Genomic DNA, 16,231 nt, shown 5'->3' with positions numbered 1-16,231 from the left:
GGGGGAAGCCCGGGGTAAGAGTGGTAATCTTTTTTGCTCTCTTTAGGTCCCAAAATTAATATTCTCGGCGAAATTCAGCTTGTTCGTATGATTTTTAGAGGTTTAGTGGCATTTTCATCTCTGACGACCTCTAGTCATTTACACATACGAGGTCTGGCTATTACATAACGAGACTGCTTATGAAAAAGAGTTTTATTTTAAAAATTATTCTACAATCGAATGCTCTCCTTCAATATATTTCCCTTCCCTCGCCACACACCGTTCCATTCGTTTTTTCCATTGGTCAAAGCAATGCTGGAAGTCTTCTTTTGTTAGAGCTTTTAGGAGCTCCGCCGTTTTTCGCTTCACCTCTTCCATCGACTCGAACCGCATTCCTTTTAAGACAGGCAAACTTGATCTTCGGAAACAGGAAAAAGTCACAGGGTGCTAAATCAGGCGAGTACGGCGGATGTTCGAGCACTGGAATGCCTCTAGCGGCTAAATAACGCTTCACAGACATCGCGTTATGGGCAGCTGCTCTCGCAGCGTTGCCAAAACTTTCAAATAGTAAGTTTGGTTTACAGTTTGACCCTCTGGAACCCATTCAGTCATCACGATGTTAATGTCGAAAAAAACGATTAGCATGGCTTTAATTTTTGATTTCGACATCCTTGCTTTTTTCATTCTTGGCGATGCAGGAGTTTTCCAGTACATGGATTGTCGCTTAGTTTCAACATCGTATTTGAATATCCAGGTTTCATCGCAATTGATGATGTTTTCGATTAATTGAGGCTCTTCATGTAACCTCTCAAGAAAATCTGACCGGATCTGTTGACGGACGAGCTTTTTATCAGGGGTCAATTTTTTTGGGACCAACTTCTCACAGACTTTCTTCATGTTCAATTCGTCATGTAAAATTTTTCTGACAGTTTCTTTATTGGCGTTTACAGTCTCAGCAATCATCCGAATGCTCATACTATGATCTCCGCGCACAATTTCATTTATTTTGGTCACTGTTTGAGGAGTTGAAACAGAGACAGGTGGACCTGGACGTTGGTCATCTTCGGCGCCTTCAGAAAACCGTTTATACCATTCGAAAACACGTGCACGACATAGAGAATTCTCACCATAGGCCTCTTTCAACAAATTATAGCACTCAGTCGGAGTTTTTTTGAATTTAACGAGAAATTTCACATTAATCCGATGCTCATGTTTTTCGTCACACATTGGTATCAGCACGAGAAAAAAACACGTTCTTTTCTAACCTCTACAGAAAAAAAACTACTACAGCGACAAAAAAGTGTTTTCATACTGAAAGAGTACACACTTCCAGCTATCCAATGCTGCATTCGTTTCCCACTCTTCCCCTCTAGGACGCCTTCTGCGCGCGCAGTCTAATTATTTAATAGCCAGACCTCGTATTCGTATTACTCGTATGTGTAAATTACACTTTTATTTAGTTTGTGACGTTTATTTAGTTGGGAAATAGAAATAAAAACACAATAACGAACTTGTATTGCATACAAATTACCTTCAGTAAAATAATCGGCCAGATGATTTTTAATCTAGCTTCGTAGCGTAATGTCAAGGTGACAACTAATGATAAGCTAGTCAAACATAATATGATGAATGCAATTCGCGTGAACAATTTCTCAGTTTTTTCGATTTTTGTACTGTTTACATTGGCCGATACGGTAGTTTAAATTTTTTATCAACAAATATTTAAACAAACATTATCACCTATTTGACGATGTCCTTTTGCTCTTTTGGGTCAACTAATGAAGATTGCAGCTTCTCTAGAATATGCAGATAATACGATTAATACGATCGTAGTTAAATTACTATATATATATATATATATATATATATATATATATATATATATATATATATATATATATATATATATATATATAAACTTAGAGCTAAGATTAATATTATTATAAAAATTAAAATTAAACTCACCAGTCTTCCGGGTTGAACGGTGTCGATATCCATTTTTCCGAGCTTTCGACATCCTCTCTGATGTCTTCTTCAGGGCTTCCGAGGTCTCAGTCTCCCGAGCCCCCAGACACTACTACACTCACTAGTCACTTCTAGTTCACTCACTAGTTCACTACTAATGCGTAATTGTTGTTATTTTCATAAAACAAAACGTAATAACAATTATTTTTTGTCACGGACTGTATGACAAAAAAACAGCCAAGGCAATAGAATTTTTTACAGCCATGACATATCAATGAGGTGTTGGTTGCTTTCCTCTGTGCGCCTTCGTTCCTCTTCTACCATTTTTGCGTAATACATTGTACATCGTCTTCTCCCTGTATGACCAACATAACTGAGTTTGTGCTGTGCCCGTCTAGAGCTCCATCGATAATGTTCTGTACCATTTTATTCCTTTACGTAATGGCGAATTATAGCTTTTCATTGGATCTGATATATCAATGAAGCTTTTATATTTATTATATTCGATTACATTCTTTGGCTTTATAACATCACCTCGTGCTTTCTGCATTGTTACCATTTCGTCAGCGAATTTGGTACTAATCATCAGCACATTTTGCTTGTCCCTTCACTTCTGAACAACGATGCCCGAATTACTCTGTTCAGCTACATGTTCGCCTACTTTTATTTTTTTGGAAATGACCTTTTTGGGATTATATTTGCGGCCCTCGCGTAGCGTACCAATCATATAAGTTTTTCGGTGTAGGAGTTCATATGCAAGTTTGACAGAACTGTAGTAGTTATCAATCGCAAGTGTTCGTCCTTTGTCAAGCAGTCTATCTATAAATTTCGTCACTACATTTGTTGGTACGGTGCTACCTTCAGCATGTTCTTTTCCACAACATACGTTAAAATCGTAGGTATAACCACCCTCCAGACAAAGTTTGAATAATTTTATCCCAAATTTGTGCCTCTTGTTGGCAATGTACGCTTGAATTTTAGTCACCCTTGAAGTTTCGTCAATGCAGACTTTTTTTTTGGAACGATGGCAGCTTTGAATTTATCCTTCAGTCTGCTAACCAAGAGAATGATCTTCTGCAAACGGTCATCTGTTGTTCCTGAATTATCGTTGAAATGTAGCGTTTTCCACAATAACTGGAAGCGATTCCTTGACATTACTTTTTTGATATTATTCACATAAAGATCATTCTTTGACCAGTACGAATGAAAAGATGGAAAATGACATAATCCCATCCATATAACTATATCCGGAAATCGTGTTGTGCCACGCGGTAATACGTTTGCCTTTTTTCTGATTTCTTTCCTGACACTGCAGGGCATAACGATTTGTGTCTTCGACCTAAAACTTAAAAAAAAATCAAAACCAGTTGAACAAAATACACTGGATATTTACCGTCATGGATAAAAGACCATCGTCTACAAGATATTCGTAGAATTGAAAGGGCAATTTTTGTAGAAGTTTTCGCATAATTGTGTATGAAAACCTGCAGAATTATAGTCCCCAAATTTAAATTTCGGTAAATTTTCGCTGTTGACCGGCCTCCAGACAATAGCTGCATTCATTGCATTGGATACTATTGGTTCTTCTAAAATTTCCTGTTCGGAGACTTCAGAATATTGAGCAATGACAGATTCTATAGCACCATCAACATGTTCTCCGAAATTCATATATTCTTTTTTTTTACTGGTGGATGCCGATACATCTTGTCCCAACGATTTGGTATTTCCGGCCACACGTTTTCTTTTTTGATTCTGTTCCGGAGTACTCGATTCATTTTCACTGTCACTAGAATCAGTTGGTTGGTACTCGTCCGAAAGATACGTGGCGCCAAACTCATCCGATTTTTCATCTGCCAGAATTTCTTGCTAATATTTTTCAAGTTTTTGTTGCTCGTTCTCGTACGACTGCATTGTACCGCTCTAATCTAAGTACTGACAAGAAAAACGGAAGCTACGGCAACGGCGCCTTCGCTTGTTAGATTTGCCGACGCGTTATCAACGTAAATAGACAAGTCAAGGCGTGATGCCACGTTGGACTCTCATAGGAATTTTGTGATAAAAATCTTGCTGGTGGTCGCGAAACTTCAACGTGGACTCACATTTTGAAAATTGAAATTTTAAGCAAAATTCGCATTTTAGAGTGTTAGATTTGGATTTAAAAGTTAAAAAAAGTAATAGAACTACTTAAAAAAAAGTAGTCGGCCCAAGAAGACATTAAAATTTTCAATAATCGTGGCACTTAACCTGTTAAATAGGAAATGCAGACAGCGGCTAACCATGGTTTAATATCTAACAAGGTTAGCAGAAATAAAGATTGGTTCTATAAAAAGTGTGGAACCATAAATTACCGGAAAAACGAAGAATATAAGATAATACGATCAACTCTGGAGGATTATGAAAATCTTAGGCGAACAGAGAAGAAGGAAGAAGGAAAGTAAGACGAAGAAAGCAATACGGAAACTCTCTAAACGAGATAGTCAACCACCACAATAGAAAGGACCCACGAAAATTAATAAATAGTTACAGAAAAGAGTTTTATAAATAGAATTATTTTTCTTCTTTAAGTTATTTATCTTTTATCAAAGGTTGGAAATCATCATAACTATGTGAACCCTGTTGACTGTCGCTCTAAATACTTCTGCACTACTGCATTAAAAGATTCCCTTAAGTTCTTAAGCCACGGTATTCTTCGGCTTCCCACATGTTGCTTTCCTCGAATTTTGCCTTGCATAACAAGCTGCAATAATGAGTATCTTTGCCCTCTCATAACATGGCCTAAGTACTCAAGTACTTTCTTCTTTAGATAGTCAATATTATTTCAGCTTAATTTCCTATTCTTCTAGTAACTTCTGCGTTTGATATTCTTTGAATCTATGAACATCGTAGGATTCTTCTATAACACAAAAATTCAATAGTGGCAAACTTTTTTAGATGCACACAAAATAAACATATGAGCCAAGTATTTTAAAGAACTGCGTAGTGGCAATCATTAGGAAGAACTAAAAGATGTTCCTGTATTTGAAATGACCTAAAATGATAAGAGTCAGTTTTCACTGCAAAAGAAATTGAAAAATTATTTTAAAATTGAAGAATAACAAAGCTGCTGAAATCACCTTTTGAAACACATACATAATAACTGAAATATGGCAATGGAAAGAAACATCCGCGGACTTGAAATTACGTTCTGTTCACTTTATAAAAAGGGAGAGACGATGATATGCGACAATTGTAGAGGAATCACCCTATCAATCTGGGACACAAAATGTGCTAAACAGAAGAATGCTCCTCTACGTCGAAAATATATTAAGGGATATTAGTGCGTCTTTTGATCTCACAAATAAACAATCGACTAAACCCTCACAATAAGATAAATTCTTGAAAAATCGGAAGACAGGCAGATTCCCTGAGTCCTCTATTGTTCAACCTAATCATGGATGAAATAATAAACAAAGTAAAAACTAAAAAATTATACCAAATGGTAGAAAAACAACTTAAAATAATCTGCTATGCAGACGACGCAATTAATTACTCCTCTCTCAAAGTGAAGACGATTTACAACGTATGCTGTACCAATTTAATATAACCACAGTAGCAATATACTGTGATATAACCGCCAGAAAATTTAACATGTTAATTTCCCCAAAAAAGACAAAATGCATGGTCATAACAGCAAATTTACTGAGATGTACATTGAAGCTGGGAGGTCAAATATTAGAACAAGTACAGAACAATACTACTGACATCGTAAAATTTAATGAGGTATAAAAATATTTTGTAATCGAAGATGACTGGTGGGACTATAAGGCAGAGGAAGACCCAATCGTAGGTACCAGGTTAACTTACAGGACGGTATAAAATCTATCACAGTTGGACGTCGTGTAATGTTCTACAAGTGTGACGTTGAAGGCATCGTATTGCAATTTAGAATTTTAGAAATTATATAAAACTAAAACTCGCATTGGATCGTAAACATATATGTACATATTAATTAATTTTTAAACGTTAGAACCTAATGAGACGCTTATGGCTATAGTAAATTATGATACTGTTAATAAGTATATTTTTCAATACTAATTAATATGTGAAGTAATTAAGTCCCATAAACAATAAACAATACAAAAATTTAAAAAGAACGATAATGTCTTATATTTCTATTTGCAAATAATTTCGTAAAGTTTGGTGAGTAGTGAGTAGGAAACAAATTTAACGTAAGTTTATTTTTTTTGTTTTTTTTTGTCAATAATACTACTTGTAACTTTGTTTACTATTTTAAATATATATATATATATATATATATATATATATATATATATATATATAAAAAATGTGCACTCGTAAGTGAAAGGGATATTTTCGGTCAATTTGGAGATTAAAAAAGAAAAGAGTTGTGCTACTTTATCTTTTTATTGAATACGTTTCGCCCACTGTTCAATGGGCATCGTCAGTTCATCTAAAAGAATGGTATTAGCAATACATCTAATATAAAAAACAATAAGTAAACGATCTTACCTTTAAAAGATCTGTAGCATTAAGATATTAGTATGGTGAAGACACATCAAAAATTAATTTACTAAATAAAACAGCAAAAAAACACAGAATGCCGGAAGATTCCCAATTTAAGTAATTTTATATTAATTAGTTTTACAATTTAACTTTTAAAAACATTGATGGATTCTAAAATCTATCAAAAAAAATTTAATTGTCAATTTTGGAATGTTATATTAACAACGGCAAGGCTAGGGATCTTGACTGTCATGATCATATCATGCAAAATAAAGTATTTGAAAGTTCGAATGTCAGAACTGACAATCAGATGGTGAGATTGAAGGAAAAGTTTTTTAGATGCCAACATAAATGTTATGATATAATAAAAGAAGTTGAAGAAGAAACCAATAATTTAAAAGTAGAATACGAAAGAATCAATTTTGTAGTATTAGTGTATGGTAAATTTGGCTTAAGTTGCTGATATCAGTTCTCTTATTTAATGCATTAGGTTGTTTCAAAATATGACACATCTCCATAAACTGTCTCTTATTAAGGTTACGTTCTCTACAGAGAATTCTAACACCATCAAAATTCACAGTATGTTTGGTGTTGATTGCATGTTCTGCAAGGGCACAAGTATGTTTAGAAAGTTTAATGTCACTACGATGTGAAGTAAGGCGTCCTTTAAGGGAACGGCCAGTTTGACCAATATAACATGCATCACATTCAGAACAGGGTATGTGATAGACTACATTCACTTGTTCCAAAAAGGAAAGAGGTGTTTTAATTTTAGAAAACAAGTTCCTGACAGTCTTTGAATTATTGATAGCAATCTTAACCGGGATATTGTTCTGTTTATATATATATATATATATATATATATTATAATATTTATCATCATCATTCTCAGCGTATTCTACCGATTATGGTGCAGCCTCCCTTACGTAGTCGTTTTTTTTGTGCTATGCTGTCCCGGTTTGTTTCCTTATGTTATATCATCATCATCTTGGTGCTACAGCCCTTAGAGGGCCTCGACCTTCTCAAGCTTTCTACGCCATTCTATTCTGTCCCTCGCTTGCATTTTCCAGTTGCCGACTCCGATCTTCTCGGCATCTTGTATTACCCCGTCCATCCACCTTAGCTTTGGTCTACCCCGTCTTCTCATTCCTACGGGTTGCGCTGTTAGAATCTCCTTATGTTATAGTCTAATCTAAATTTGGACGTTTTCTTGGTCTCTTGATGCCTCTTGGATACCACAGTGTAATTCTAGGGGATCTAGTCTCAGCAAATCAGTGACCTTGGTTATACCTAGCATGCATGCATCGCTCCATTGACCTTTGAGTTTCGCTATATCTTTCTTAAGTGTCTAAGTTTCTATATAATGATTGGTACTATACACTGATCGAATGCTTTTTTCTTCAGGTGGAGTGGCATCCTGGTTTTATCAAAAGATGCCCAAGCCAGTTTCATTCTTCTGTTGATTTCTGGGAGTAAGGAGCCAGATTTATGTATTAATTGTCCCAGGTATACATACTCGTCTACTGTCTCACGTGCAGTGTTGTTTATTATTACATCTTGGATATCCACTAGCTCGTTGTACATGGTTTTTGTTTTTGTCAAGTTTTGTCAAACGATATCGTCTGCAAATCTTAGATGGCTGAGGTATTCTCCATCAATGGATACAGTGGCGGCGCAGGATCATAATTTTATGTGGACAAGATACATTTTGAACGCCCTCTGCTCGCGCGTAAAGACAGATTTTTTAAAATAAAAAACATGTTTCATTTCATTATTGAACTTTTATTCATGCAAAATCTAGTAAAACTCAGTAGCGCACCTAGAATTTGCCTCAGGGGGGGGTTTTGGTTGGTCACCAAAATTTTTTTTATGATGTTACCTCCATTTTGAGTCCTTAAAATGTGTAAGCAACAGTATCGGAATAGGGTTCTTGGGAGGGAGGGGTTTCAACCCCCAAAACCTCCCTCCCTCGGTGCGCCACTGGTAAAACTTACAACTAGCATAAAAATATTTAGGATATTAGGATAAGAAAAACTTTAAAAAACAATTTAATGTAAATATTACAGTAAGATAAATGTTCTACTTTTTTTACACTGCTGAATTGTTTAATTACGTGCTCGTAATCTAGCTGTACTTTGACGAACGGGGGATACCCTATTTTGTTTTGGGTGGCGACGTGCAGCGGAAATTCTTCGCCAGTGAGAGGAACGCAATTTCAGGGGAATACCCTTTTTTAGGCCAGCGGTGACGTGCATTACAGCGGGGTTTCTCGAGAGCGACAGCGATTTAATACATAAATCTCTATTCGCGAGGCCCCTTGGACCGCGAGGGCGGGGGCTGTGGCCCACGTCGCCCACGCCCTACGCCGCCTCTGAATGGATAGGTCTTTGTTCTGCCAGTTCATTTTGCTGAATATATTTTCTAGAGTTGCAGTAAAAAGCTTTGGTGATATTGCGTCTCCTTCGGAAGCCTCTGGTAATGGGATTTTTTTTTATAGTGTTTTCATAAATTTTTACCTTAGCTTTTGCTTGTCTGTATATATTAAAGGCTCTATGAACGGTTTGTCAATGCCTTGGTTGGTCATAGCTTCTATTACTGCTTTATAGAATCGAAAGTTTTTTCTAAATCTATAAATATTAATGCTAGAGGTATTTCATATTCTTTAGCTCTACTTATTAGTTCTCGAAGCGTATGGATATGATCCAGGCACTGAATCCACTTCTGAAGCCAGCTTGCTCTCTTGGCTGTGCAGCATCTAATGCATTTGTTAATATGTTGTTGATGATCTTTGTGAATATCTTGTATTTTCTTCTACTCTTTTATACCTTTCTTATGAATTAGAATTATGTTCGCTGTATTCCAGTGGTCTGCTATGAATCTTGATCTTAGACAGTTTGTCAATATACCGGCTTAGATTTTCCAGGTTTTTTTTTGCCAGCATATTTAAGCAGTTCTACTGTTATGCCATCTATTTCAGCTGTTTTACCACTTTAAATTTTTGTAATTGTCAATTCTACTTCTTCTAGATGGATTTCTGGTACATCGTCTTGGTTAATGATTATATCTTTAAGTGTTTCAGAGGCTTTGTAGAGTTCGCTGTAGAATTTAGCGACGAGTTGTATTATTTCATTTCTGTCTGTAATTTTGGTGTTTCCGTTTGTTAGAGCAACGATTTACTTCTTCCCAATGATTAATGCTTTTCTCGTTTTCTTATAGTGTTTTCTGTTTTCGATTGCATTCTTTAACAGTCTTTCTTTTGCAGCCTTCTTCCCTGTTGTTCAGTTGTCTGATTAGTACGTATTCGATCAGTTTCTAACCTCACCTCTCGTTGTGCAGACGATTCAGACAAACGGGTGACAGCTTCATGTACTCACAGATTTTCAAGCCTAAATGCTGGTTTGTTTATGAGCATCGTAATGCTCTTTTCTTCCATGTTTGGGGTGTAGATCGGCTATTTGCGTGTCATTTTGGAGGCATAAATGTACAAAAAGTCGTGAAAATGCGTTTTAATTTATTAGATGTCTATTAGATTATTAGATGTGTAGAAAAAATTTCTTTTTTCAACTCCTTATATATACTTATTATTTTAGGTAACAATTTTGAATAAAAAGAAGATGCATTTTGCTTCTATCAGACGACGAGTTGTTAAAATTGCATTATTGGCTATTGTGGTTATTACAGCTGCATGTTTAATTATTTGTATATTTCAATTAACTGACAAACATACTATATATCAAAAAAGAGACGCACAGGAGCAGAAACAATCCACAAAGGCAACTTTAAGGAATAGTATACAATGTTACCGTTCTAAGATTGAAAGCATCCCTGATATATCAGATTCGCATCCCCGTAAGGATAAATCCATTTTCTTCCATGAAACGTCATGCAAGTCGTACTACAATAACAAGATTTTTATTAACGCTAGACAAGCCTGTGCTGTAGAGAGCGCTGCGAAATTAAATCCTAATATGGATGTTTATTTACTATATTCTTCACCAGGTATTTATTTTTACAATTTTGTTTATTTTCTATTATTATAATTACAGTTAAGTTATGATCTTGGCAGACCTAAACATTAGGAAAGCAGAAATTAAGGAGAGGGAGACTTATTTGGTGAAGACTGCAAGCGTCTCTAAAACAGAGAAAGAGTGGAAATAATTATTTTTCTCGTTGGTCATATCCTTAGGCTTAGACTTTATATCACATCAAAGAGTGTCAATACATATCAGAAAGGATTGTAACAGCAAAGATAAGAATGGAGAAGGAAGACTGAACATAGCGACCTAATTTTATGTAAAATAAGAATCATCCTGAAATACTTTACACCCACGAGAGCGGCGCCAACACAAACAAAAATCAAAGTCGAAGGTTAAATACAACACTAAGATTAACAACTAAAGTGATAACAAATAAACTGAATGAAATTATAACACTAGCAGAAGAACAACAAGGTTTTAGGTCGGAAAGATCATGTACCGACGCTATATTTATAATCAGACAAGTGCAAGAGCAATCATTAGAATACAACAAACCGGCATATCCATGTTTCTTGGATCTCAAGAAAGCATTCGACCAGGTCAAATTAAAGGACGTTATCCACTTATTGTACGCAAGAGAGATACCTCTAGGAATAATCAAAACAATCAAAAATATCTACCAAAACGACACAATAAAAGTAAAAGTGGAAGAAGAACTAACCGACCATATTGAAGCTGGCGATGGGATAAGACAGGGAGATTCTCTGTCTTATCCCATTGCAACAACTTAAAAACAACTTAAAATAATCTGCCATGCAGACGACGCAATACTACTCTCTCAAAATGAAGACCATTTACAATATATGCTGCACCAATTTAATATAACCACTAGAAAATTTAACATGTTAATTTCCCCAACAAAGACAAAATGCATGGTTATAACAACAAATTTACTCCGATTTAAATTAGAGCTGGAAGGTCAGATAATAGAACAAGTGATGGAGTTTAAATATCTAGGCACCACATTATCTAGCTACGGAAAGCTCGAAACTGAAGTGGAAGATCAAGTGAATAGAGCAAACAGAGCTACAGGCTGCCTGAATGTAACAATATGGAGAAATAAAAATTACGGGAAAGAAATGAAAGGCAGAATTTACAAAAAAGTTATCAGACCAATAATGACAAACGTGACAGAAACACGACCTAACACAGAGAGGACAAAAAGGATGTTAGAAACAGCAGAGATAAAAACAGACAGAGCTAGAAGTACAGATATACGACGTACATGTAAGGTGGAGAACATCAAGAACTGGGTAAGAAATGGAAAAGTAAAATAGAACGATCATATAAGCAGAATGACAACAAATAGAGTGGTCAAGACGGCAAGAGACGGTTGCCTCAATAGGAAAACGATTAGTAGGAAGACCACAAAAACGATGGAACGACAATTTACTGGGGGCACATTCAAAAACAGACAGAGTCATACCTACATAAAAAGAAGAAGAAGCAAAAGAAGATATCCCAGAACCTGTATGATCATGTATTATTCATAATTTGTATGTTTTAAGGATTATTTAAATACGATGGTCATGAGTCAGATGATTTACTGGAAGCTATTCTTAGTTACGAGAATGTCCATGTAATGCATGTTGATTTTGAAAGATATATCGAAAGCACGCCATTGGAAAGGTTATACAAGAATGGAAAGATAGAACAGTCAAGCTACGCGATTTCGCACGCTAGTGATATATTACGGTAAGATGGTGAATCTTTATAGTAACTTTACATAATTGTTAACAGTAAGTTTGCAGCTTCAATTGATTTTAAAAGTGCCATTCAACCGACCTAGATGTTTTTAACGACCCTATTTTGGTATAATATAACAAAATCAAAAGGCATGGTTAATTCTTGTGATAATCTCACATAGCGCATCCTCTTTGTGTTATTTCATTGAAGTTTCCTATACAAGTTCGCTCTAGTTCGCTCTATTTTTGGTTATGCGTTTGACTTCTTTCCAACTTAATCCAATTCTTTTAAGTTTTTCTGTTGTGTCTCTTCGCCAGCAATTATCCTGTCCTCATTTTTTTTACGTCGGGTTGATAATCGAGTGGCTGTGTGGCTATCTTATTTTTGATTTTTCCTTAGTGTATGCCCAATCTCGCTGTCTAGTAGCGGCGATAGAATACTGCTAGGGACCTTCTCCCTGCCTGTCGTAAAAGGGGACTCATGGAAAAGAATAAGAGGTGAAGAGGTGCTTAGTCGTTATGGTCACCGGCCTGCGCTCCTAGTATCCGAGTCGAGCTCTCGTGGGGTCACTCTACTTTTATTTTAAATAACCAAAGTGAAGTTAAGCAAACTACAAACTTTACACGTCATTTACCCATTAAGACCGTGAGTTTGTGGTACGTACCGCAGCAGTCTCTGAAGACGATTGATGGAGAAGTAGGCTTCTCAGCGGCAATCTGTCAAACATGCTAGGTTGAGACCTTATTCCTATCTTTGTTTACCTTTCCACCCATGGTGGAGATGACACGGTCAGGTGTTCGTGTAGCAACACATGGACCATGGGGAAGATAGAGCCCCACGCTGCAGCATCAAAGTGTCACCCTGAAATAATGTCGGACTTGTAGGGGCAATGAATTCGCTTACGGTTATATGCCGAAAGGCGAGGAGGACCGAGGTCAAGATTTTGCGAGAGGGGTGACACGAAAGCACTTCATATATGCCCAATCCACTTATATTTCTTTTAATGGTAATTCTTATCTTCTCTTGTTTTTTATCTCCATAGTTCTGACATCCATTCTTTCTCATGGCAATAGGGAATTTTTTCATAGGCTTTTATAGACTATGTTTTGAAGAATGGAATCATAAAAAATGTGTCAAATGCAAAAATGATAAGAATACATATAAAAAAACACTAAATAAGCACAAAAATTCAAAAAAGGCATACAAATTTAAAAAAAGCATAAAGAAGTGGTGTCAAATGATTTATTTTTGTAAATTTCGTTCATATTTAAAAAGAAAATATTCCTGCTTTTATAATTTACTATAAGTATTATGCTTAGAAATTCGGACTGTAATATTATAATACATTTCTAATATTTTAGGTTCCTTTCCTTATGGAAATATGGCGGCATTTATTTAGACCTTGACACAATATCTTTAAAAACATTGGAAGGCTTACCACTTAACTTTGCTGGCCTTGAAACCAATGTGAGTGTTAATAGTGCAATTTTAAGTTTTAACTCAAGTGCCGAAGGACATCTTTTAGCAGAAAAGTGTATTATGGATTTGAAGAAGAATTTTAACGGACGGTTATGGGCTAATAATGGCCCTGGTGTAATAACTAGGTACGTTTGAATTTTTATTGGTCTATGTAAAGTATAACTTAAAAGATATTGTAAAGAGTATTATTAACAAACGATAATTCTGATACTTGTCTACCCTTTTAAACGATGGTCATTCGATAACAACGTGTCCTTACAAAGGGAACAAAATATTGTTACATAAAACATACAAATTAGCAATACTTTTATGAAAATCGATGGATCCAAGTATTTTAGCAGTAATTATCTCAAAATTAAAAGAAATCTGTTAGCGCTGAACAATTTTTGCAAATTTGTAAATACATGAAAATCATAAGGAGCCAAATCTGGGGAAGAAGGGAATTAGACACTCTTCCAAAACTTAATTAATAGATTTTCGATTGTAATATCAATGAATATAGACACATATATAGACGCATGCGCATATGCGTCTATATTCGTTGGTAGTATCACAAACTTCTGGACATGCATTATTCTGATGAAAAAAAAATTTTTTATTTAGTAAATTAGACCGTTTATCTTTGACTTTGTAGCCAAGTTGTTAAAACAAATTACATTGGACAAGTGAATCAAACAAATAACCGTTTATTCTTTTAGGTTTAAACAATCCATTTTTTTTTTCTATTTAGCCAATTTAGTCAATATTTAATCAGTGAATTTAGCCAATCAAAGTTATCGCTTATATCTCAAGATAATTTCAGGACGATCCAAAATACAGTTGAAATGCTGTCAACGCAGATTTTGGTCACTTTGACGACTACAAAAAAGTTGGGGGGTAGGAAAGTTTTGGAGACCAAAACTACCATTACTCGATCACCATTATTATATCATAATTTGCCGTGTACACGTCTATCAAACTGTTTCCTAATGGAAACCATTCAAAGAGAGGATATCTTCAAATCTCAACGCCCGAAATAATATATAAAATCTTCTGGAAGACATTGTGCTACAAAAACGTGTAGGGGCAGTATCGTCATATGTCCAAAGCTCGAAGATATTAAAGAGCTCACTTTTCTTTACTGCAGCTAAATAGAAATGGTTCAATAAAGCACGTATCTCATCAGAATGTGTCTGGACAATCTCTTCTCCGACTATAGTCACTCAGTAGCCCCAAATATATAGGTTGAAAATTTCCTGAATAGAATTACCTTTTTTGTTGGAAAACAGTTTTCAACATTCTAACGGTGTCTTGGCTCCACGTACTGACACCTGGGCTTTTGATAACAACATTATGAATCCTTGTATACATAATGGGCCATATACTTTAGAAAGATGATTTAACAACCTAGTGGTTTTTTCTTTTAACCTGGTCATTGAGATCTTCAGTTTGTTCATTTTGATCTAAAAATGTAGAGATAATATTTATTTTATTGAACTAAAATAGACCTGACCTTTATTCTCTTGTGATTTCTGCAACATCACAAGTTCTAAAATTGTCTTTGCACGGTTCATATTGCAACTACAATATAAAATAATGCTTTGTATACTTTGGTCGCAAGATGAGAGAATATCTTACGTGAAGCACACTGACTTAATAATCGGGCAATACTAAGCCATTTGAACCACTATCTGAGCGGACGAGTCTATTCGATTGTAGAGGGAGAATAATTAGGAGACTGAAAGGAACTACAACCTACTAGAAAATCTCATATAGCGACTAATGCCGAGATAATGCTTTCATTATCTTGTATAATAATATTGGTAATATTTTCTTTTTGTATTTTCAGATTGATAAGATCTATATGTAGAGTGGAAAAGCACAAAGTAATACAAGCGAATACTTGTCACGGATTCAGACTTTTTCCACATTCAGCGTTTTATCCAATATCAGGTCCATCTTGGGAGATGTATTTTAACGAAACTTATCTAAATGAAGTATTGGAACAAACTAAGTCTAGTTATGTCCTTCATATTTGGAACAACAATAGTGCCAACAGAAAGCTATCAGTAGATTCAAAAGCACCGTATTTGTATTTTGCCAGGAAGTATTGTCCAAAAGTGATTGAAGTTTGTACAGACTTCTTTTAATTGTTCTTATTTTATTATATGAGTTTTTATGTAATATATATATATATATATATATATATATATATATATATATATATATATATATATATATTTGTATTTATATTTTAATATTTTTCATTATTTTGTCCTCAATATTCCTTATTTATGTAGTTTTTTGGTTCTTACACTCAAACAAAATTTAGTGTTTTATACAAAAAAAAAAAACAATAGTGATCGAAATATAAAAAAATTACCGGATGTACCCCTTTAAAAATCACTAACACTACACTACACAGCAGAAAGATAAAAATAATACAAGAAGTTTCCTTTTTAATATTGACCATCAAAGGAAATATTTAACTTAATAATTATCTGCTAAAGCATTATAAAAAAGGTAAAAACTTATTGTGAATTTCATTGTTTCATTTAACTTGCTTCTACTGCATACTTGGTGGTTCGTTAAATAAAAACTTT

General features: G+C 34.9%; 2 protein-coding genes across 4 annotated transcripts; one reads left to right on the top strand and one right to left on the bottom strand.

Annotated features, from left to right (window-relative positions):
• Positions 1–489: 489 nt before the first annotated feature.
• On the bottom strand, positions 490–1,206 carry LOC140435698 (protein GVQW3-like). Its single transcript, XM_072524419.1, has one exon. The coding sequence runs from the start codon at positions 1,204–1,206 to the stop codon at positions 490–492; it is 717 nt and encodes a 238-aa protein (XP_072380520.1).
• Positions 1,207–6,006: 4,800 nt separating this feature from the next.
• LOC140435508 (lactosylceramide 4-alpha-galactosyltransferase-like) lies at positions 6,007–15,814 on the top strand. 3 transcript variants are annotated; one of them, XM_072524247.1, is made up of 5 exons: positions 6,007–6,123; positions 10,038–10,446; positions 11,993–12,179; positions 13,532–13,774; positions 15,478–15,814. In XM_072524247.1, the coding sequence occupies exons 2-5, from the start codon at positions 10,062–10,064 to the stop codon at positions 15,776–15,778; spliced, it is 1,116 nt and encodes a 371-aa protein (XP_072380348.1). In that variant the 5' UTR covers positions 6,007–6,123; positions 10,038–10,061; the 3' UTR covers positions 15,779–15,814. The 3 variants fall into 3 exon arrangements, with proteins under 3 accessions (XP_072380348.1, XP_072380347.1, XP_072380349.1); XM_072524246.1 differs by having other exon boundaries at positions 6,035–6,152; positions 15,478–15,813; XM_072524248.1 differs by lacking the exon at positions 6,007–6,123 and adding an exon at positions 7,869–7,953.
• The last annotated feature ends 417 nt before the right edge of the window (positions 15,815–16,231 follow it).

This window comes from Diabrotica undecimpunctata, chromosome 3 (genome assembly GCF_040954645.1).
Source record: "Diabrotica undecimpunctata isolate CICGRU chromosome 3, icDiaUnde3, whole genome shotgun sequence".
NCBI classification, from domain to species: Eukaryota; Metazoa; Arthropoda; class Insecta; order Coleoptera; family Chrysomelidae; genus Diabrotica; species Diabrotica undecimpunctata.
Note: the sequence above shows the minus strand (reverse complement) of the source record. Positions and strands in the feature narration are given on the sequence as shown.